Raw genomic sequence first — 20,975 nt, 5'->3', positions numbered from 1 at the left:
ATATGGTAAATCGTTTATGTATACCAAGAACATGAAAGGACCTAGAATAGAGCCTTTAGGAACACCCATTAGTGAGGCTGATCCGAATGACTTTACATCGTTAACACACACTGTTTGAATACGATTACCAAGATAAGACGCAATGAGACCAAGCGCAGTGTCTTTGATTCCGTAGTGGCTCAATTTAACCAGGAGAGTCTCGTGCTCAACGCAATCAAATGCCTTGGATAAGTCACAAAAAATACCAATGGCATTCTGTGAGCCTTCCCATGCACTGAATATATGCTTTAACAGCATTGCGGTCGCGTCGGTTGTTGATCGACCTTTAGTGAAACCATACTGCTCAGAATGGAGTAGCTTATTTAGATTAAAATGCCGAAGCAGTTGGTTGAGCATGATTTTCTCAAATATCTTGCTCAGTGTTGGCAAAATTGAAATTGGCCTGTAATTATTTGGATCACTTCTGCAACCAGATTTAAAAAGAGGTATCAATTTACTACATTTCATGAGGTCTGGAAAGGAACCTGAATCCACAGATTCATTAAAAATTATGGCTAGATATGGCGCAATAATATCGATATCGATAAGTAATGAAACAAGCGTCGGAAGCTAACTGACATTTATTATGAACTTTTTAAAACTACCTTGCATACCTCCCTTTTTAAGTACAGCAATAATTACCAAAAATACAAATTAATTTGATTACCTCTTACCAATCCCTTACAAGCCTACTACATACTTATAAATTTTGTTTAGTGGAGCGTTTGTACGCTCTCAAAGCGCGCGCCGACACACCGGGCGATGGGGGGGCCGGTTGCCCCGAATCTGGCATTTCCAGCGAGTCTTCTTGCCTTCCCCTTGACGAGGAATGCAAAGATTTGTTCAAGCAGAGAGTGGCAGCAGAGAAAGAGTACTCAGCCCATATGACAGAAGAAAATTTTATTAAATATAAGCGTATTGATGCCAAAACAAAAAGAATTGTTTCAAAAAAGAAAAAGTTGGGCTGGACTAAGTTCTGCGAATCACTTAACCCTAGATCTCCCTCTTCGATTGTTTGGTTAAACATAAGAAGATTCCGCAGAACCCTTAACTACTCCGATCCAAGCTCCAACGATCCCTCTGAATGGCTTAGTACTTTTGCTGACAAACTTGCTCCTCCCGTCTGTTCCCCATCAGGACGAATTCCCTGTTTTTACACCAGCACCCATTATGGGCGAAATGGATGCCCCCTTTTCCTTCTCAGAGTTGCAGATTGCTCTCGGTGGGCTAAAAGACTCAACCCCAGGGGAAGATGGTGTGCCCTACTCTTTTTTGGTAAATTTAAATGAAAACTCTAAACATCGCTTTCTAAATTGAATTAACGGTTTTTTTGAAAAGGGAATAATCCCAGATTCTTAGAAGTCCCAAATAGTGATCCCACTTCTAAAGCCTGGGAAAAAAGCTTCAGATCCTAATTCATACAGGCCTATTGCACTGTCGTCCACCTTAGCGAAGGTTACGTAGGTCCTCCTTAAAAACCGATTGGAATGGATAATGGAAAGTAGAGGAGTACTGGCCCCTTCGCAGTTTGGTTTCCGCAAGGGTCTCAGTACAGCAGACAGCCTCAGTATACTCACTACAGACATTCGAACTGCCTTTGGTAAGGGTGAATACCTTGTGGGTGTCTTTCTCGATGTAGCTTCTGCATATGATAATGTACTTCTTCCGTTGCTCAGGCAAAAGCTGCACCAGCTGAGTGTACCGCCGAGGATATCACATTTCATATGTAACCTGCTTGCTGGCAGGTCAGTTGTGGTAAAAAACCAGTCATCCACTCTCCCCCCCAGACTAGTCTGGAAAGGTCTTCCCCAAGGCTCTGTTCTCAGTCCTCTGCTATACAGCATATATACCCAAGATCTAGAAATGTCTGTAAATAATTTTTGTAACATCTTGCAGTATGCTGACGATATCGTCCTCTATCATAGCTCAGGCTCTGTAGAGGAAATATCCCAATGTCTTAACTCTGCTTTGTATTATCTAGGGCAGTGGCTCTCTGACCACGGCCTATCTTTGTCAGTGGCTAAATGCCAAGCAGTCGTGTTTACGAGGAAGCGATCTACCCCTAACTTTAACTTTTACTATGAGGGTCAACTCATCAACTTGGTAGATAAGGCAAAGTTCCTTGGAGTTATTCTCGATTACAGACTGAACGGATTGGCTCATACCGAATATATAATTAATAAATGTGAAAAGGGCATCAATGGTCTACGTGCGGTGGCGGGAGTTTGGTGGGGTGCTCATCCCTACTCCCTCAAACTCTTATATAATGCTTTGGTTCGTAGCCACATTGATTACTGCTCATTTGTATTAGACCCCTTAAATAAAACTGTGGCTGAGAAGATGAATAAAATTCAGTACCGTTGCCTCAGAATCATTCTGGGTGCAATGAAGTCTTCCCCCACTAACGCTCTACAGGTTGAATGTGTTGATCCTCCTTTACATCTCCGACGGCAATACCTATGTGACCGCTTTGTCAGCAAAATGTTATAGCTTTCCTCTCACCCATTGTGGACCAAATTGGACCAGTTATCACAAGTCCTTAGCACACGCAATCCTTCCTCCTACCTATTGGATAGTTTCCGTAAGTTTACCAATCTTCCTCATCCCTTGTTATCTTTATCAAAAAATCCTCTATTCTCCACATCATATGAAGCCCTGGTATTTAATCCCTCTGTGGTTACTGATCTTGGTTTGGTCAAAGGTGCCCCTGATACTAACACAAAATTTCAAAGCTTAGTTCATCAAAATTGGTCAAATCATCTTCTTATCTACACCGATGCTTCAAAAATGTTCACAGAAAGTTGTGTCGGTGCAGCCTGTTGGGTGCCCAGGTTTAAAATAATTCTACAATTCAAATGCCCTCCTGAGTCTTCGGTGTTTACAGGAGAGGCCATTGCCTTATTAGAAGCAATCCTGTTTACCCGCTCCCATAACATGAAACAAACTGTTATTTTTACTGACTCTCTTAGTTGCTTGTTATCCATTAAGGAAAACCCATTCAGGAGTAAATCAAGATTTCCCATTATTCTACAGATTAGGGAGGCTCTGGAGATGTCATCAAAATGGAATAGCTTTAACACTTGTCTGGATTCCAGGTCACTCTGGCATTGCAGGCAACGAAACAGCTGACTCTTGTGCTAAATCTGCTATACATACGGGTTCCCATGAACATTTTAAAACTATTTCCCAAGATCTGAGTGCATTATCTAAAACATATCTGGACAAGTCCTGGAACACATACTGGAATGAATCAAAATCGGTTAAAGGTAAATTCTATGCCTCAGTTCAACCGGATATTCCAAGGCGTCCATAGTTCTTCTCCCATAGATACGCAGACAGGTGGGTTACCTCCACAATATGTCGCTTACGCCTTGGTCATTCCTGCACACCTGTCCATCTGCACAAGATCAGAGTTAGAGATCACTCCCTGTGTGAATGTGGCTTAGACGAAGGTACTATTTCTCATATATTCTTTTCTTGTCCTAAACTTCTTCACCCCCTCTATGATGTCCTTTCTCCAAAATTTCCCCGTCCAGTAAATGTTGAGTGTTTGTTAATGTCTGTTTTTAGTCCTTACTGTAAATTCTTATGTAAATATGTCAAATATAATAATATTAAGCTGTAAATATTTATGTAATATAGTGTGTATTTTGTATACCTAATAATTGTGTTGTTCCAGGCCTGAAACTAACCCTATACAATAATATATTATTCTTTGAAAAAACCTGCCACTTATAAATTATCCAAATTAATAGATAGTCTTCTTCCCAGCTATCACCAACCATTCGTATCGTGTCTCTTCAATTCCACACGACGCGAAGTAAATTGCGCCCGTTTGGTGCAGCCGCGCGCCATATAATAAAAAAAAAACTGTTTACACTAGGTTTACAAAAGGAACTTATTACTGAGACTCTGCTGTCCGTCTGTCTGTCAGCGGGCTGTATCTCAAGAATAGTAATAGATAAAGACTTGAACTTTTCACAGAATGTGCATAGCTGCTATAACAACAAGTAATAAAATATCTGAATAAAAATGTCAGCAACACTGACTAAATTACTAGTTATTTTAGCTTATTTTAAAGAATTGGTTTGAATTCAAAGTAATGATCAAGATTATCAATTTATTTATTGAAGTTAGTTTAATGAATTGGACATTATTTGACTCATCCGATGTCACGCGATTTGTGGCGGGGCAGCCATTTTGAATCGATTTGTATAAATGCGGGTGTTTGACCGTTTTGAAAGCAGTCTCGCTCTGACTCGAGACTATTAAATACTTTTTGTGTTTAGGTCGTTATTTCAATCAAGTGGTTGAAATAGCATTTATTCCCCGATCAAGTTAATATTTCAGTTAGGTTAGTTAAAAGACTAAAACTCTCGATAAGCCTCTACGCGTTGTGATCCATATCCACGCGCAAGTTTAATATGAGAGGAAATTTTAACCAAACTCATCTAAAAATACCGAATAATTCGCCTGCTTTTCTGATTGACTTTTTCAAAAAGTTAATGAAAACAAAGTGTTATTTCCTGTACGCTGGTACGGAACACTTCGTGACTGAGTGCGACTCGCACTTTTATTAATTTACACTAACTCACGATGCGGCTCCGGCGTCATGTACAGGAAGCCTCAGAGTGAACTAGCAGTTCAGCGACAGGTGTCCTTGCATAGCTTACAAGCAACAGCCTCGGCACTTAGCCCGGGTGAGTCCTCATGTGACTCACTAAACTACTCCTATTTGTACATTTATAATCACACAACTTGCAAACAAAAGGCTTTTCGCCAGTGTGAGTCCTTATGTGCTTCACTAAACTACTCTTTACTGTACATTTGTATTTACATAACTTACAAGCGAAAGGCTTTTCGCCAGCATGAGTTCTCATGTGACTCACTAAATTACTATTTTGTGTAAATTTATAATTGCACAACTTACAAACAAAAGGTTTTTCGCCAGTGTGAGTCCTCATGTGACTCACTAAAGTACTGTTTACTGTACATTTATAATTGCACAACTTACAAATAAAAGGTTTTTCGCCAGTGTGAGTCCTCATGTGCCTCACTAAATTACTATTTTGTGAACATTTATAATTGCACAACTTACAAACAAAAGGTTTTTCGCCAGTGTGAGTCCTCATGTGCATCACTAAACTACTCTTTACTGTACATTTATAATTGCACAACTTACAAATAAAAGGTTTTTTCGCCAGTGTGAGTCCTCATGTGCCTCACTAAAGTACTATTTTGTGAACATTTATAATTGCACAACTTACAAACAAAAGGTTTTTCGCCAGTGTGAGTCCTCCTGGGACTCGAAGACGTACTAGTTTGACTGAATTTGCGCTTTCTTAACTCACATGAGAAAGTGTTTGTGTCAGTGTGCACCCTAATGTGGGTAACTAAGGAACATTTCCGTTGAAATATCTTTTGGCAAACGTCACAGATATACTGTATCTGGTCAGTATAGTTTCCTAACTGTGTACCGGATATATCCTGGGAATTGTGTTTGTTTCGCCTCGTCGCCTCAAAATTGATATTAACACTTTTTTTTTCCAACGATTCCTTCGGTTTTAGTACGGAGTCCTGGGATTTCCTTGAATATTCCAAAATGTTACTATTATTTTCGAACGACAATAAATCCAACTCGTCGTCTGTGTCAGTTGGATGTCCTTCGTTCCCGTGATCGGTCGCGAGTACCGAAGGAGCCACTGAAACAAAACAAACAGTCCATACCTAGGGATTGCAATGCTGGACCCAGCAATCCTGATGAATGCAGCATATTTTTGTGTTTGCTGGGTGCAGCAGTGCGAATCCGCATTTAGCTAAAAGCTAGTAACTAACTACAGAGACATCCTCCCTTTCTACAAGAGACCTATGTCCAGCAGTGGACTTCTATCGGTTGATAATGACGATGATGATGACGTCACAAAACTTTACGTTCCGCGTTGCCGTGCCGTGCTGTGCGCACTGCAGTTAGTCGCGCGACGTTGCCCTCCTGTCGCCCTCACCAATCTATATTTATCTGTATATTTTATATGTAAAAGGAAAGCTGACTGACTGACTGACTGCCTGATTGGCTGATCTATCAACCACTGAACGGATCGAGCTGAACATTGGCATGCAGATAGCTGTTATGACGTAGGAATCCGCTAATAAGGATTTTGGAACACGGTAGCGGGCATAGCCTAGTATGTGACATAAATGTGAGTAGTTAGTTTCTACAGTTAAAAACTACAGTTGGATTTATTTGATCCAGCATAAATCCAGCTGGATTCTAAATGCCGCTGGATTGTAATCCCTAGTCCCAACATAGGAGCTAAAACATGTGTAAAGTTGATTGTCTTACCCAAAGCTTGATCGCAGTCTCCTGACGACTCCGGCTTGGGAATACTGTGCCTGCAAGGAATGAAATGTTATAATTATATTACACGTGCGAAAAGCAGAACATTAAAGAGCCGAGCCGTGGGCGAGGGGTTTCGAATAGCTTCCTCCTGTAACGCCAAAAATATTTGGTGTAATACGTTATAATTACTAGTTCGATAACGGGGTCCGGACGGCCAAGAGAAACAACGTTGCCTTACAGCACCATGTATATTTTCGAGTTAAAAGTTACGAGTCGTGTCCCAGCGTCGTCCCACGCAGTGGAAGCGAGATTTTTACGTACTCTTACTTGGAAGCCCTGGTATTGAATTTAGCAAGTATGTCTCATCCCTATCCCGAACAAACGTCCCACGCAGTGGAAGCGCAGTCGGTAGCACGACACAGCGTACTCGTACGTTGTACGTTGGTGAATCCGAAGACTGGCGAACTCTAGGATTGCGTCGGATTGACGACCGTTGGCTGTGGCGGGATCCTATACTAAGGCTGGTCAATTTCACTAGCGCAATGCGTTTTTGGTCAACCTACAGCCAACGCCATCTAGTAGCAACATGACAAGTTCTAGGGAGTTAGCGCGATCCACACCTTGGCTAGCGCCATCTGGTTATCGCTTGTGTTACAGTCTCCCCCTCAGTTTCCGAAGCCGTCCCGACGAGGAAACTGGAGAAAGAGTTCATTTCGTAATTTGTTCCTCCTGTTGAACGTTGAACTTTATCCTCAGTGTGTTACACTACTCAAATATAATACACAATTTCAATTCCAGATAGGTTTGACTGAAACAAATCCATACTAATATAATATTATAAATGCGAAAGTGTCTGTCTGTCTGTCTGCTAGCTTTTCACGGCTCAACCATTCAACCAATTTTGACGAAATTTGGTACAGAGATAGCTCACATCCCGGGGAAGAACATAGGCTACTTTTTATCCCGGAAAATTGAAGAGTTCCCACAGGATTTTAAAAAAGCTAAATCCACGTGGACGAAGTCGCGGGCATCATCTAGTAGTAAATAATAGATTAGTCGGCCTTAACAGCAAAAACTTTTTGGTGTAACATTCTACCAAAGTAAATATCTTGTTCATGATTGTATTTTTGTTATATGATAGTATATTTACCTACACTTCAAGGAAATTTCTAAATAATTTTTAAACACATAAAAAGTGTCTTACAAATGGTACTACTGTAGTAGTGGTTTGAATGATAAAGTCAGTTAATTACAATAGTAATACACTTTGCCTCATGTGCGATGTCACATCACATATGGTACGTACGCGGTGGGAGCCTGTGTTTCGGTCGCTTGTTCGGCCGCGGCTGGCTCGTCTTCATCATCTTCGACTTCCCGTTTCACTGCAACTTCTTCATCAGTCGCGGCAGTCGCAGTCGCGTCCTGTTCTGTCCGTCCGTCCGCGTCGGAGTGTGCTATGTACACATCACAGTAGTCAGGCTCTGACACTGCCGAGACAATGTCAGACTGCAGTTGGTATTTTACACGGCTTATCAGTTTGACATGTCGTATTGTTATCTGAAACAAGTTCATGCCTTTAGTTAAATTTAAGCACCTAAAGGTGGCGACTGACCTCAAATGTCATCATAGTAATGTCTTGTGGACTGACTAGATGAATGCTCAGATTGTAACGTGCTACACTACACTCAAATGACACAGGTGGCACCCTTACAATCTGTTACATATAACAATAAAGTGCATCAAACATTCCTCACCACTTCATGTCTGTCAAGTAGCTCCATCATCAGGGAGCGCGCTCTCAAGCTCCTGTCTCTGAATGTGCTAAAGTTCACCAGTCTCTGGGCACATTGCACACAAAGCGTTGGTTTGAGCTTTCCTCGACCACACAACTGCAACAAACACAACTAATTCATATACAGTTCCATCTTAGAGCGGCCGTGCACTGGTCTACTGCTCGAGCAGTTGACTCCGCTCTCCAACAGCACACTGACTAATGAATGATATAAAATACAACTTACAGGATGTCCCACTAAATGTTCATATGCTTCTTCCAACTTGTATTTACTCATCAGAACCAGCTTGCTGCGAGTATCCAGGCATATCATGCAGACCTGTGTAAAGTGTTGTAACTATAACATTTCCACCTTCCATAATGAACTTTAATGTAATAAGGTTAGCTTTTAAAATGGGCTATTATACAGCAACAACCGATTAAAGCTACAAGAATTATGAAGGATTTACCAGCACTGGTGAGGGGACAGCACCAGTACGAATCCGCCTTGAGCCACTGTCTGTTTCATACATGTCATCGTTTAAAAAATGCTGCGAGCAGACAACAGCACGCTCTGGCAGGAGAGTGTCTTGTTTGCCGAGCGCTCTGAGCCAAGCAGCACGCTGATGCACTTCTCTGGGGAACCTGGAAATTACACCCTGGACTTTAACACGAGCTTCCGTAACGTGTGACTCATACTTAAACAAAAGGCAAATAGCTCTGCCTGGAGGACAGCTCTAGAGTTGGATACAGACTCGCTCGGTTTGTGGACGTGCAGGTTCGAGCTGTGCTCCGATCAGCCTGGGTTGGCGGGAGGCAGGACAATAAGGTGGCTCAGGTCAGTTACCTGCCTGCCGACAAAGCACGGCCGCAAGCGTCTGTTAGGTTATAGTACGTACACAAAGTTTTTAAGTGAAACACTCACTCGTGAAATGTAATCTCAGATTCGGAGACGATCTCCGCAGTTGTCTTGCAGAAGGGCACACAGCACCGCATTTCTAAGATTTTCAAAAATAAAATTTTGCTTGGATGGTATTTAAATGGATAAGTTTATTTTTTGTAAAATAATTATTCATCTGTACAAAGAGTATATGAATATGATAATCAGAATCACTACGTTTTACACTTTACATCTGTAATCATAGTGAAATATACTAATCTGTAATTATCACAAATTGTTGTATAAAACGAAATAGTCATAATGGTCACAACTCACAAGTAGTACATAAAAATTCTTTGCACGCACAAATCAAGAGTCAAGGGTCAAGACCACCGACACAGAGTACCTACATTATATCAGAAATAAAAGTCAAGACCACATAGACAACAAGACTTAGAGTGAGCATAGAGAACAAGGTCACCACCACAGAATATAAACAAAGCTGTGATTTTAAAATACGGCTGCTGTCAAACGTAAACTGACGACGGGTAACATTAGTAATGTGCTAAACATTGTGATTTGTGAATCTAAAAGGAATCTTATCTCTACTACTACGATAAAATTGAGTGTCTGAATGTTTGAACGGGCTAATCTTCGGAACGGCTACACCTATTTTGGCGGGACTTTCACAGACAACTAGAGTATTAACCACGAAGTAACATAGGCTACTTTTTAACTGACTTTTTTAAAGGAGAAGGTTCTCAATTCTACTATGTTTTTTTTGTATGTTTGTTACGCGATTACTCAGTCAATTATGAACCGATTTTGATAATTCTTTTGTTGTTCTGTAGGACATACTTCAGAGGTGGTCCCATTTTAATTTGGTAAAGATCTGATGAATATCTTCGGAGATGGAGAACGGAACTCCTCAATTAATAAGAGTAAATTGCTCGCGATTAGTGTAATAAATAGCTTTGTAAACAGTAGGGTTTTAACCAGGCATAGCATATTTTTAACAGACTTGAAAAAAGGAGGAGGTTTGTAACGTTGTCTCATACAAATTAGGAATTAATATGAACGAGCGGAACCCGCAAGCATCTAACGCCGGGCGACGGTTTTCTGCGTACATAAACTCGATACGCGCGCGTTCGCTGATCCCTAAATCAAAAACTGGTCTTAGCGAAGTTGCTCTGCAGCGCCGCCAAACTACCGAGGGCGCGTGCGACGGTTTCTGGATCATTCGACGCGCGGACCTGCGGCCAGCGGTGCGTGTACTCATAGCGTGCTGCGGGCGATCTTTTCGAAGTTACCTACTTAAAGTTCTTTTTTTGTTGTGCTCCTATCGGAACCCGTAAAGGGTGAGTTCTAACTTTCCTATCACTATAAGCTGTTCTCAGTGCGCTGTAGTGCTGGAGTCGCTAGGCTGCAGAGCTATTGCGCACGAGATCGTTGGGCTATCCTGACGCCAACGCTCTGGGGTTCCAGGTTCACGGATAGGAATTCCACGGACTGAACTTCACTACTGGAGTTTCCCCGGAACCTGAGTCCGCGGGGCGTCTCCGTCGGAGCTTCCGGATACCTGCTTCGTGTGTGGTGTTGCGTGTCTGCTGCCGTGACCCTTCTACCCTGAGGATCTACCCTGAGGACCTCCGTGCCTGGACCCGAGCGTGCCGGAAGGACCCTAGCTACGCGCGTCAGGCCAGTCACTCGTTTACTAGCTCAATTCTGCGGTGTAGTGCGGTGGAGGAGTTAATTAAAGGCTATTGATTCACGACCCTGGGTTTTTTTTCATTCTACTCACTACCTGTGAACCTACCCTGCCACAGGTTCTCAATTCGAATGTATGTCTTTTTGTATGTTTGTTACGCGATTTCTTCGCCAAATACGAACCGATTTTAATGATTCTTTTTTGTTTGGTAGTTCGTACTTGAGAGGTGGTTCTATTTTACTCTGATGAATATCTTCGGAGATGGAGAACAAAACTCCTCAATAGATAAGAGTAAATTGCTCGTGATCAGTGTAACAGCTTAGTAAACAGTAGGTTTTTAACCAGGCATATCATATTTTAGTACAATGCGGCCACTAAAAATTGTGAAATAAAAAAAAATTAAAACAGACTTCAATAACCACCAACACTAAAAAGTAAAAATTATTTAATTTAGTACCCAATATATTATGTATAATGGGTTTCATTGTAAGGATCGCCTAGGGCGGTAAAAGCCTCCATTAGAACTATGTACTATAGTTTACTAACCTACTAATAATTTTTGTCAGTATGCACCTTTAGAATGTAGGTATCTTAAGCAAATAAAAGACGGCTTTTATCAATAAAAGACGGAAAACAGTGAAAACTTATCATAATTTATTGGTTAGTAGGTACATAATATAACAATTCATTCATTTCCTATAATAGGTAATACATTTTACATTGGCTTAAAATTCACATAGATACAATAATTTCAAGTACAGACAGGTCGGACTTGCGTGACCCGAGAAATATACCTACGAGAGAGAGAGAGAGAGAGAGAGATAAGAGTTTACGCGATAAAGGCGTTTATAAGATTTTAAACTAGAGCGCTATGTGAGCTGAATTGCACTTTATTGCATCATACAAGGCTTTATTTTGAATAAATCATTTGACTTTTTTTTCTTTTTTTTTTTTGTCGTAAAGCACTGACACCAGTACTTTACTACCATTACAATCTAGCCTATGTAAGAGGCTAATAAGCAATATTATATTAACCTAAACTTATAAACGTACTTATACCTAAGAATCTGTCCATTGACATAGCTTAGTTTATAGTTAAGATACCTTATTGGAAGACACTTTGTTCTTGTGTTCTTTAAATTGCACTAGCACTACACTTTCACTATAACTACACTAGCTCAAAAGGCTTAGTCCTCTTAAGTCTACGTATTAGGTCTGTGTTGTCGAGGAGCTGGATAGCCTCGACGTTAACATGTTCATGGAGCCTGCGTTCGTGGGATTTAGCGTGTTTGCTAATAGCTGTGTCCACGAAGCCCATTTGGAGATCGCGATGAATGTCTACATTCCTGACGTACCAGGGTGCATTGACGATACCCCTAAGCACTTTATTTTGAAATCGCTGAATTATTAGTAAATTGCTCTTTCAGGTACAGCCCCACAACTGGATACCATAAGTCCACACTGGCATTAGGACTTGTTTGTATAATAGTATCTTATTTTTAGTCGACAGCGAAGAGTTTCTGCCTATGAGCCAGTACAATTTTTTGTACCGTATCTCTAGCTCTTCTTTTTTTCTTCTTGACATGTGCTTTCCAGCGTAGCTTACTGTCAAGAGTCATTCCAAGATATTTAGCCGTGTTAGCATAGGGTATCTTTTGTTGGTCAATATAAATGGGATAATATTTTGGTATTTTATTAGTGAAATCAATATGGGTAGACTTGGAATCGTTAAGTCTTATTCTCCATTTTTTCGTCCATTTATGTAGTTCATTTAGAGCTATTTGAACTTTTCCCGATGCCTCCTGGTGAGTATTACCCACAGCTATGATAGCAGTATCATCGGCAAAAGTAGCGATGGTATTGTGATCGGGTTGTGGAAGATCACACGTGTACAAGAGATAAAGGACAGGTCCCAGAACGCTTCCTTGAGGTACTCCAGCTTTGATCTCCTTGAGTTTGATTTGACTTTGACTTCATCTATTTCCTTGCGTATTTGAACTGTTTACACTAGGTTTACAAAAGGAACTTATTACTGAGACTCCGCTGTCCGTCCGTGCGTCAGTCTGTCAGCGGGCTGTATCTCAAGAACAGTAATAGATACTTGAACTTTTCATAGAATGTGCATAGACGCTATAACAACAAGTAATAAAATATCTGAATAAATAGTTGCCATAAATGTTAATGAAAATAAAGTGTAATTTCCTATACGCTGGTACGGAACACTTCGTGTCTGAGTGCGACTCGCACTTTTATTAATTTACACTAACTCACGATGCGGCTCCGGCGTCATGTACAGGAAGCCTCAGAGTGAACTAGCAGTTCAGCGACAGGTGTCCTTGCATAGCTTACAAGCAACAGCCTCGGCACTTAGCCCGGGTGAGTCCTCATGTGCCTCACTAAATTGTTTTTTTGTGTAAATTTATTATTGCACAACTTACAGACAAAAGGTTTTTCTCCAGTGTGAGTCCTCATGTGACTCACTAAATTACTATTTTGTGTACATTTAAAATCGCACAACTTACAAACAAAAGGCTTTTCGCCAGTGTGAGTCCTCATGTGCCTCACTAAACGACTATTTTTTGTACATTTATAATTGCACAACTTACAGACAAAAGGTTTTTCACCAGTGTGAGTCCTCATGTGACTCACCAAACTACCATTTAGTGTACATTTATAATCGCACAATTTACAAACAAAAGGCTTTTCGCCAGTGTGAGTCCTCATGTGCCTCACTAAAGTACTCTTTACTGTACATTTATAATTGCACAACTTACAAACAAAAGGTTTTTCACCAGTGTGAGTCCTCATGTGACTCACTAAACTACTGCTACGTGTACATTTATAATTGCACAACTTACAAACAAATGGTTTTTCGCCAGTGTGAGTCCTCATGTGACTCACTAAAGTACTGTTCACTGTACATTTATAATTGCACAACTTACAAATAAAAGGTTTTTCGCCAGTGTGAGTCCTCATGTGCCTCACTAAATTACTATTTTGTGGACATTTATAATTGCACAAATAACAGACAAATGGTTTTTCGCCAGTGTGAGTCCTCATGTGATTCACTAATATACTATTTTGTGAACATTTATAATTGCACAACTTACAAACAAAAGGCTTTTCGCCAGTGTGAGTCCTCATGTGACTCACTAAAGTACTGTTCACTGTACATTTATAATTGCACAACTTACAAATAAAAGGTTTTTCGCCAGTGTGAGTCCTCATGTGCCTCACTAAATTACTATTTTGTGGACATTTATAATTGCACAACTTACAAACAAATGGTTTTTCGCCAGTGTGAGTCCTCATGTGCCTCACTAAAGTACTATTTTGTGAACATTTAAAATTGCACAACTTACAAACAAAAGGTTTTTCGCCAGTGTGAGTCCTCATGTGCTTCACTAACTGACTACTTACTGTACATTTATAATTGCACAACTTACAAGCGAAAGGTTTTTCGCCAGTGTGAGTCCTCATGTGCATCACTAAACTACTCTTTACTGTACATTTATAATTGCACAACTTACAAATAAAAGGTTTTTCGCCAGTGTGAGTCCTCATGTGCCTCACTAAAGTACTATTTTGTGAACATTTATAATTGCACAACTTACAAACAAAAGGTTTTTCGCCAGTGTGAGTCCTCCTGGGACTCGAAGACGTACTAGTTTGACTGAATTTGCGCTTTCTTAACTCACATGAGAAAGTGTTTGTGTCAGTGTGCACCCTAATGTGGGTAACTAAGGAACATTTCCGTTGAAATATCTTTTGGCAAACGTCACAGATATACTGTATCTGGTCAGTATAGTTTCCTAACTGTGTACCGGATATATCCTGGGAATTGATATTAACACTTATTTTTGCCAACGATTCCTTCGGTTTTAGTACGGAGTCCTGGGATTTCCTTGAATATTCCAAAATGTTACTATTATTTTCGAACGACAATAAATCCAACTCGTCGTCTGTGTCAGTTGGATGTCCTTCGTTCCCGTGATCGGTCGCGAGTACCGAAGGAGCCACTGAAACAAAACAAACAGTCCATACCTAGGGATTGCAATGCTGGACCCAGCAATCCTGATGGATGCAGCATATTTTTGTGTTTGCTGGGTGCAGCAGTGCGAATCCGCATTTAGCTAAAAGCTAGTAACTAACTACAGAGACATCCTCCCTTTCTACAAGAGACCTATGTCCAGCAGTGGACTTCTATCGGTTGATAATGACGATGATGATGACGTCACAAAACTTTACGTTCCGCGTTGCCGTGCCGTGCTGTGCGCACTGCAGTTAGTCGCGCGACGTTGCCCTCCTGTCGCCCTCACCAATCTATATTTATCTGTATATTTTATATGTAAAAGGAAAGCTGACTGACTGACTGCCTGATTGGCTGATCTATCAACCACTGAACGGATCGAGCTGAACATTGGCATGCAGATAGCTGTTATGACGTAGGAATCCGCTAATAAGGATTTTGGAACACGGTAGCGGGCATAGCCTAGTATGTGACATAAATGTAAGTAGTTAGTTTCTACAGTTAAAAAAATAATAGGTTAATAACTTGGAAAAATCGATACAAGTTGGATTTATTTTGATCCAGCATAAATCCAGCTGGATTCTAAATGCCGCTGGATTGCAATCCCTAGTCCCAACATAGGAACTAAAACATGTGTAAAGTTGATTGTCTTACCCAAAGCTTGATCGCAGTCTCCTGACGACTCCGACTTGGGAATACTGTGCCTGTAAGGAATGAAATGTTATAATTATATTACACGTGCGAAAAGCAGAAAATTAAAGAGCCGAGCCGCAGGCGAGGGTTTCGAATAGCTTTGTAACGCCAAAAAATATTTGGTGTGATACGAACGTAATTGCAAATAATAATTGTAAATTGTCAATTTCAAACTAGTAATAATAAATAATTAATTAACTACCAAATATAATACACAATTTCAATTCCAGATAGGTTTGACTGATACAAGTAGTAAATAATAGATAAGTCAGCCTTTACAGCAAAATTTTTTTGGTGTAACACTGGAAATATCCAGTTCAAGAAACACTGTATAAAGTTAATCATTCTTTTCAAAGTGTTTTTTTACCTACACTTCAAGGAAATCTATATACATAAAAGGAAAATGTGACTGACTGAGTGATCTATCAACGCACAGCTCAAGCTACTGGACGGATCGGGCTGAGATTTGGCATACAGATAGCTATTATGACGCAGGCATCCGCTAAGAAAGGATTTTTAAAAATTAACCTCTAAGGGTGGTCAAATAGACGTTTGAAATTTGTGAAGTCACACAGATGAAGTTGCTTGTTTCTAAATTTTATTTTAATCCAAAAAAAGTGCCATAAAGTATAAAGTGTCTTACAAATGTGACTACTACTATTAGTATGAATGATAAAGTCAGTTAACAAAAAACAAACACACTTTGCATTAGCATGTCACATATGGTACGTACGCGGTGGGAGCCTGTGTTTCGGTCGCTTGTTTGGCCGTGGCTGGCTCAACAGCTTCATCATCTTCACGGTCTTCGACTTCCCGTTTCACTGCAACTGCTTCATCAGTCGCGGCAGTCGCAGTCGCGTCTAGTTCTGTCCGTCCGTCCGCGTCGGAGTGTGCTATGTACACATCACAGTAGTCAGGCTCTGACACGGCCGAGACAATGTCAGACTGTAGTTGGTATTTTACACGGCTTATTAGTTTGACATGTCGTATTGTTATCTGAAACAAGTTCATGCCTTTAGTTAAATTTAAGCACCTAAAGGTGGCGACTGACCTCAAATGTCATCATAGTAATGTCATGTGGACTGACTAGATGAATGCTCAGATTGTAACGTGCTACACTACACTCAAATGACACAGGTGGCAGTTGGCACCCTTACAATCTGTTACATATAACAATAAAGTGCATCAAACATTCCTCACCACTTCATGTCTGTCAAGTAGCTCCATCATCAGGGAGCGCGCTCTCAAGCTCCTGTCTCTGAATGTGCTAAAGTTCACCAGTCTCTGGGCACATTGCACACAAAGCGTTGGTTTGAGCTTTCCTCGACCACACAACTGCAACAAACACAACTAATTCATATACAGTTCCATCTTAGAGCGGCCGTGCACTGGTCTACTGCTCGAGCAGTTGACTCCGCTCTCCAACAGCACACTGACTAATGAATGATATAAAATACAACTTACAGGATGTCCCACTAAATGTTCATATGCTTCTTCCAACTTGTATTTACTCATCAGAACCAGCTTGCTGCGAGTGTCCAGGCATATCATGCAGACCTGTGCAAAGTGTTGTAACTATAATCATTTCCACCTTCCATAATGAACTTGAAATGTGAACTGTATGTACTAAGGTTAGCTTTAAAAACGGGCTATTGTATACCAATAACCAATTAAAATGAAAGCTACAAGCATTATGAAGGATTTACCAGCACTGGTGAGGGGACAGCACCAGTACGAATCCGCCTTGAGCCACTGTCTGTTTCATACATGTCATCGTTTAAAAAATGTTGCGAGCAGACAACAGCACGCTCTGGCAGGAGAGTGTCTTGTTTGCCGAGCGCTCTGAGCCAAGCAGCACGCAGATGCACTTCTCTGGGGAACCTGGAAATTACACCCTGGACTTTAAAACGAGCTTCCGTAACGTGTGACTCATAACTAAACAAAAGGCAAATAGCTCTGCCTGGAGGACAGCTCTAGAGTTGGATACAGACTCGCTCGGTTTGTGGACGCGCAGTTGTGAGCTGGAGGCAGGGCAATAAGGTGGTTCAGGTCAGTTACCTGCCTGCCGACAAAGTACGGCCGCAAGCGTCTATGAGGTTATAGTGGGTACACAAAGTTTAAATGAAAAACTCACTCGTGAAATGTAATCTCAGATTCGGAGACGATCTCCGCAGTTGTCTTGCAGAAGGGCACACAGCACCGCATTTCTAAGATTTTCAAAAATAAATATTTGCTTGGATGGTATTTAAATGGATAAGTTTATTTTTTGTAAAATAATTATTCATCTGTACAAAAAGTATATGAATATGATAATCAGAATCACTACGTTTTACACTTTACATCTGTAATCATAGTGAAATATACCTACTAATCTGAAATTATCACATTATCACAAATCGTTGTATAAAACCAAGTAGGTAGTACCATAGAGATAGTATACATAGAGGTAACCATAACGTGTTGCCGCTCTTGTACATCTATGTGTCAAAGAGGTATTGTTATCTCAGTCTTTTTCAGGGAACCTCCATTCGTGTAAAAGCGATAGCTCATAAAAGTCTGGCAACGTCGCTCCATCGGTGAAAATAGTGACCTGCGCAGTATAGTTGACAGATGCCCCCTTAAGCAGACAAAACATTGGGGTTTGATGCAATATTTATTAAAAATATTTAAAAAGCACATAAGTCTGGCTCAAAAGTAAGCTTAAAAGCGAAAACAAAATGTGTGACGGTGTGTTTTTTACCTCCAGATCTACGGAAGGGGGCGTAAAAGCTCCAGAATTGTATTTTCATGGGTAAGTGTTTAATAATTATTTCATCGCTTCCAACCGCGATTTTTACTCCGAAAATTGCTGAAAATTAAAGATTTGCATATTATAAGTGTAATCATCTCGTGACAAAGTAACAAAATCACGTTTCATAGCGTAATTTAATATTTATTTAATGCATTATTTTAGGCCTCATTTGTAGTGATGTGTGTACATACTTTATCGATAAAATCAAATTTATCGTTTTAATAATATTTGCATACTTTTGTAGATTTCCAAAATGTCCTTGACCATAGTTAAACAAAAAGAGACCAACTATTGATTTGCAGTTTTGAGGAAGTAAATTATTTCTTATGTTTTAGTTTTTTTTTTAATTTTTGTTAAAAATGCAAAAATCCCTATGACGATCATAAGGATTTTTGCATGTTCAAAAGCATGACAAATAAAATTTTATTTCAGGTTATAAATAAACTAAAACCACGTCAAGAGCTGGCTAATAGTGAAACCAAAACGAGTCGAACTTTATCTACCTTAGAAGCCTTGGGTCTGCTGATTGTGAATAGATACTAGGCTACCCAGGCTGGCTGCCAGGTAGGTATAAACTTTGTAACAACTAATCACTAATCCAACTCCTCAATGTCATGTTGCAGGAGTAGGTAAGTAGTTGGTAAAGACTGTTATTGAGGATAATTTTTTATTCAATTATAAACTTTTAGAAGTTCTTACTTTTGAATCGTCAAATACATCTATTTTTGGTCAGTAATAAGGAAAATAAAACTTACCAGGGCCACTGTAGTTCATCGTGAGTCTTATAGCTTTTTAATCTCATTACTTGTTTTTTTTAACAGATTGTAAAGAGAGTCGCAGGTAGTCGGATGGTGTTGGCGCAAGACCGTGGCGTGTGGAAATCCTATCCTAGAGAGTATCGAGCAGCTATAATATGCCAGCTGATCTCAACTTAGATCTGATTTGTTTCACGTATAAAGACGATCCTAAAACAAGTCACATTTCTTATCTACCTACATTTGAAGCGGTGGGAAGTAGAACCAACAAACTGTTTGCCTATCATCTTTTTACTCAATAAATTGATTTGAATTAATTAAAATGTGTTTCCTTTTATACTAAGTACTAGCTGATGCCCGCGACTTCGTCCGCGAGGATTAGTACCTTTCCTTTGTTACTTCTCCGTCCTTTCAAATATATCCAAAAATCAATTCGATTGGTTGTTTAGTTAGGGCGTGAAGGAAGGACAAACACACTTTCGCATTTATAAAATATTCGAAGAAATTTACTGTTTTTTAATGAAAGTGTTCCGTCATCTGAACACAGAGAATTAATTTAGCTGTAATATCGATATCCTTAAAAAATTCGTCGTCCCAACCGTATATGAGTGCACACAGTGACAAGATGACGCACGCACACATAAATGAATTGACACGCATTTGGAGCTTAGTATCCATCCAGGTAATCATTCATCTAAGGGTAGGTAGGTAGTACATAAAAATTAATTGCACAAATCAAGAGTCAAGACCACAGATTATATAAAAGGTATGTCAAGACCACAACAAGACTTAGAGTACAAACCTGACATTGGCTAATCTGTGTAAAGCCAGAAGAAGAAAAAAAAAAAAAAAGACTTAGAGTGAGCATAGAACAAGGTCCACAGAATATAAACAAAGCTGTGATTTTAAAAAACGGCTGCTGTCAAACGTAAACTGACGACGGGTAACATTAGTAATGTGCTAAACATTGTGATTTGTGAATCTAAAAGGAATCTTATCTCTACTACTACGATAAAATTGAGTGTCTGAATGTTTGAACGGGCTAATCTTCGGAACGGCTAAACCTATTTTGGCGGGACTTTCACAGACAATTAGAGTATTAACCACGAAGTAACATAGGCTACTTTTTAACTGACTTTTTTAAAGGAGAAGGTTCTCAATTCTACTGTATGTTTTTTTTGTATGTTTGTTACGCGATTACTCAGTCAATTATGAACCGATTTTGATAATTATTTTTTTGTTCTGTAGGACATACTTCAGAGGTGGTCCCATTTTAATTTGGTAAAGATCTGATGAATATCTTCGGAGATGGAGAACGGAACTCCTCAATTAATAAGAGTAAATTGCTCGCGATTAGTGTAATAGCTTTGTAAACAGTAGGGTTTTAACCCAGCATAGCATATTTTTAACAGACTTGGAAAAAGGTGGAGGTTCTCAATTCGAATGTATGTCTTTTTGTATGTTTGTTACGCGATTTATTCGCCAAATATGAACCGATTTTAATGATTCTTTTTTGTTTGGTAGGTCGTACTTGAGAGGTGGTTCTATTTTACTCTGATGAATATCTTCGGAGATGGAGAACAAAACTCCTCAATAGATAAGAGTAAATTGCTCGTGATCAGTGTAACAGCTTAGTAAACAGTAGGTTTTTAACCATGCATATCATATTTTAGTACAATGCGGCCACTAAAAATTGTGAAATAAAAAATCTAAAAAAAATTAAAACCGACTTCAATAACCACCAACACTAAAAAGTAAAAAATTATTTAATTTGTTACCCAATATATTATGTACTAGCTGATCCCCGCGGCTTCGCCCGCGTGTATATAAATAAATAAATAAATATAAATAAATAAACGTTTATTTCAGACCATTCATAGATCCATAGATTGTTAGTATGTTAGTTACAGTTTTTCCTTAAATGGTAAGTTAGTATTGTTAGTTCATTAGTGGGTAGGTACAATTAATTTT

The 20,975-nt window shown here is 39.7% G+C and overlaps 2 protein-coding genes across 5 annotated transcripts; both read right to left on the bottom strand.

Moving 5' to 3' along the window:
• Positions 1 to 604: 604 nt before the first annotated feature.
• LOC117994970 (zinc finger protein 394-like) lies at positions 605 to 9,442 on the bottom strand. Of its 2 annotated transcripts, none has more exons than XM_069508270.1 (7): positions 9,073 to 9,442; positions 8,618 to 8,792; positions 8,395 to 8,487; positions 8,131 to 8,265; positions 7,683 to 7,933; positions 6,380 to 6,423; positions 605 to 5,741 (listed from the first exon to the last, which is right to left on the bottom strand). In XM_069508270.1, exons 1-7 carry the CDS (start codon positions 9,141 to 9,143, stop codon positions 5,218 to 5,220), a joined length of 1,293 nt encoding a protein of 430 aa, XP_069364371.1. In that variant the 5' UTR covers positions 9,144 to 9,442; the 3' UTR covers positions 605 to 5,217. The 2 variants fall into 2 exon arrangements, with proteins under 2 accessions (XP_069364371.1, XP_034838837.2); XM_034982946.2 differs by having other exon boundaries at positions 6,380 to 6,429; positions 9,073 to 9,441.
• Positions 9,443 to 11,367: 1,925 nt separating this feature from the next.
• Positions 11,368 to 17,845, bottom strand: LOC117995187 (zinc finger protein 271-like). 3 transcript variants are annotated; one of them, XM_069508185.1, is made up of 8 exons: positions 17,827 to 17,845; positions 17,593 to 17,665; positions 17,165 to 17,339; positions 16,923 to 17,015; positions 16,659 to 16,793; positions 16,192 to 16,454; positions 15,420 to 15,469; positions 11,368 to 14,754 (listed from the first exon to the last, which is right to left on the bottom strand). In XM_069508185.1, the coding sequence occupies exons 2-8, from the start codon at positions 17,661 to 17,663 to the stop codon at positions 13,103 to 13,105; spliced, it is 2,439 nt and encodes an 812-aa protein (XP_069364286.1). In that variant the 5' UTR covers positions 17,664 to 17,665; positions 17,827 to 17,845; the 3' UTR covers positions 11,368 to 13,102. The 3 variants fall into 3 exon arrangements, with proteins under 3 accessions (XP_069364286.1, XP_034839082.2, XP_069364287.1); XM_034983191.2 differs by lacking the exon at positions 17,827 to 17,845 and having other exon boundaries at positions 17,593 to 17,816; XM_069508186.1 differs by lacking the exons at positions 17,165 to 17,339; positions 17,593 to 17,665; positions 17,827 to 17,845 and having other exon boundaries at positions 16,916 to 17,005.
• Between the last annotated feature and the right edge of the window lie 3,130 nt (positions 17,846 to 20,975).

The sequence above is a fragment of the Maniola hyperantus genome, chromosome 28 (genome assembly GCF_902806685.2).
Source record: "Maniola hyperantus chromosome 28, iAphHyp1.2, whole genome shotgun sequence".
NCBI classification, from domain to species: domain Eukaryota; kingdom Metazoa; phylum Arthropoda; class Insecta; order Lepidoptera; family Nymphalidae; genus Maniola; species Maniola hyperantus.
Note: the sequence above shows the minus strand (reverse complement) of the source record. Positions and strands in the feature narration are given on the sequence as shown.

Coding starts and splice junctions, on each gene's coding strand:
- LOC117995187 (XM_069508185.1), bottom strand. CDS start 17,663: ATGCGGTGCTGTGTGCCCTTCTGCAAGACAACTGCGGAGATCGTCTCC. Junction 16,455..16,658: donor TACTTGACAGACATGAAGTG/GTGAGGAATGTT, acceptor AACTTGTTTCAG/ATAACAATACGACATGTCAA. Junction 14,755..15,419: donor AGACTGCGATCAAGCTTTGG/GTAAGACAATCA, acceptor GTTTTGTTTCAG/TGGCTCCTTCGGTACTCGCG.
- LOC117994970 (XM_034982946.2), bottom strand. CDS start 9,143: ATGCGGTGCTGTGTGCCCTTCTGCAAGACAACTGCGGAGATCGTCTCC. Junction 8,488..8,617: donor CTGTCCCCTCACCAGTGCTG/GTAAATCCTTCA, acceptor CACTTTACACAG/GTCTGCATGATATGCCTGGA. Junction 5,742..6,379: donor AGACTGCGATCAAGCTTTGG/GTAAGACAATCA, acceptor GTTTTGTTTCAG/TGGCTCCTTCGGTACTCGCG.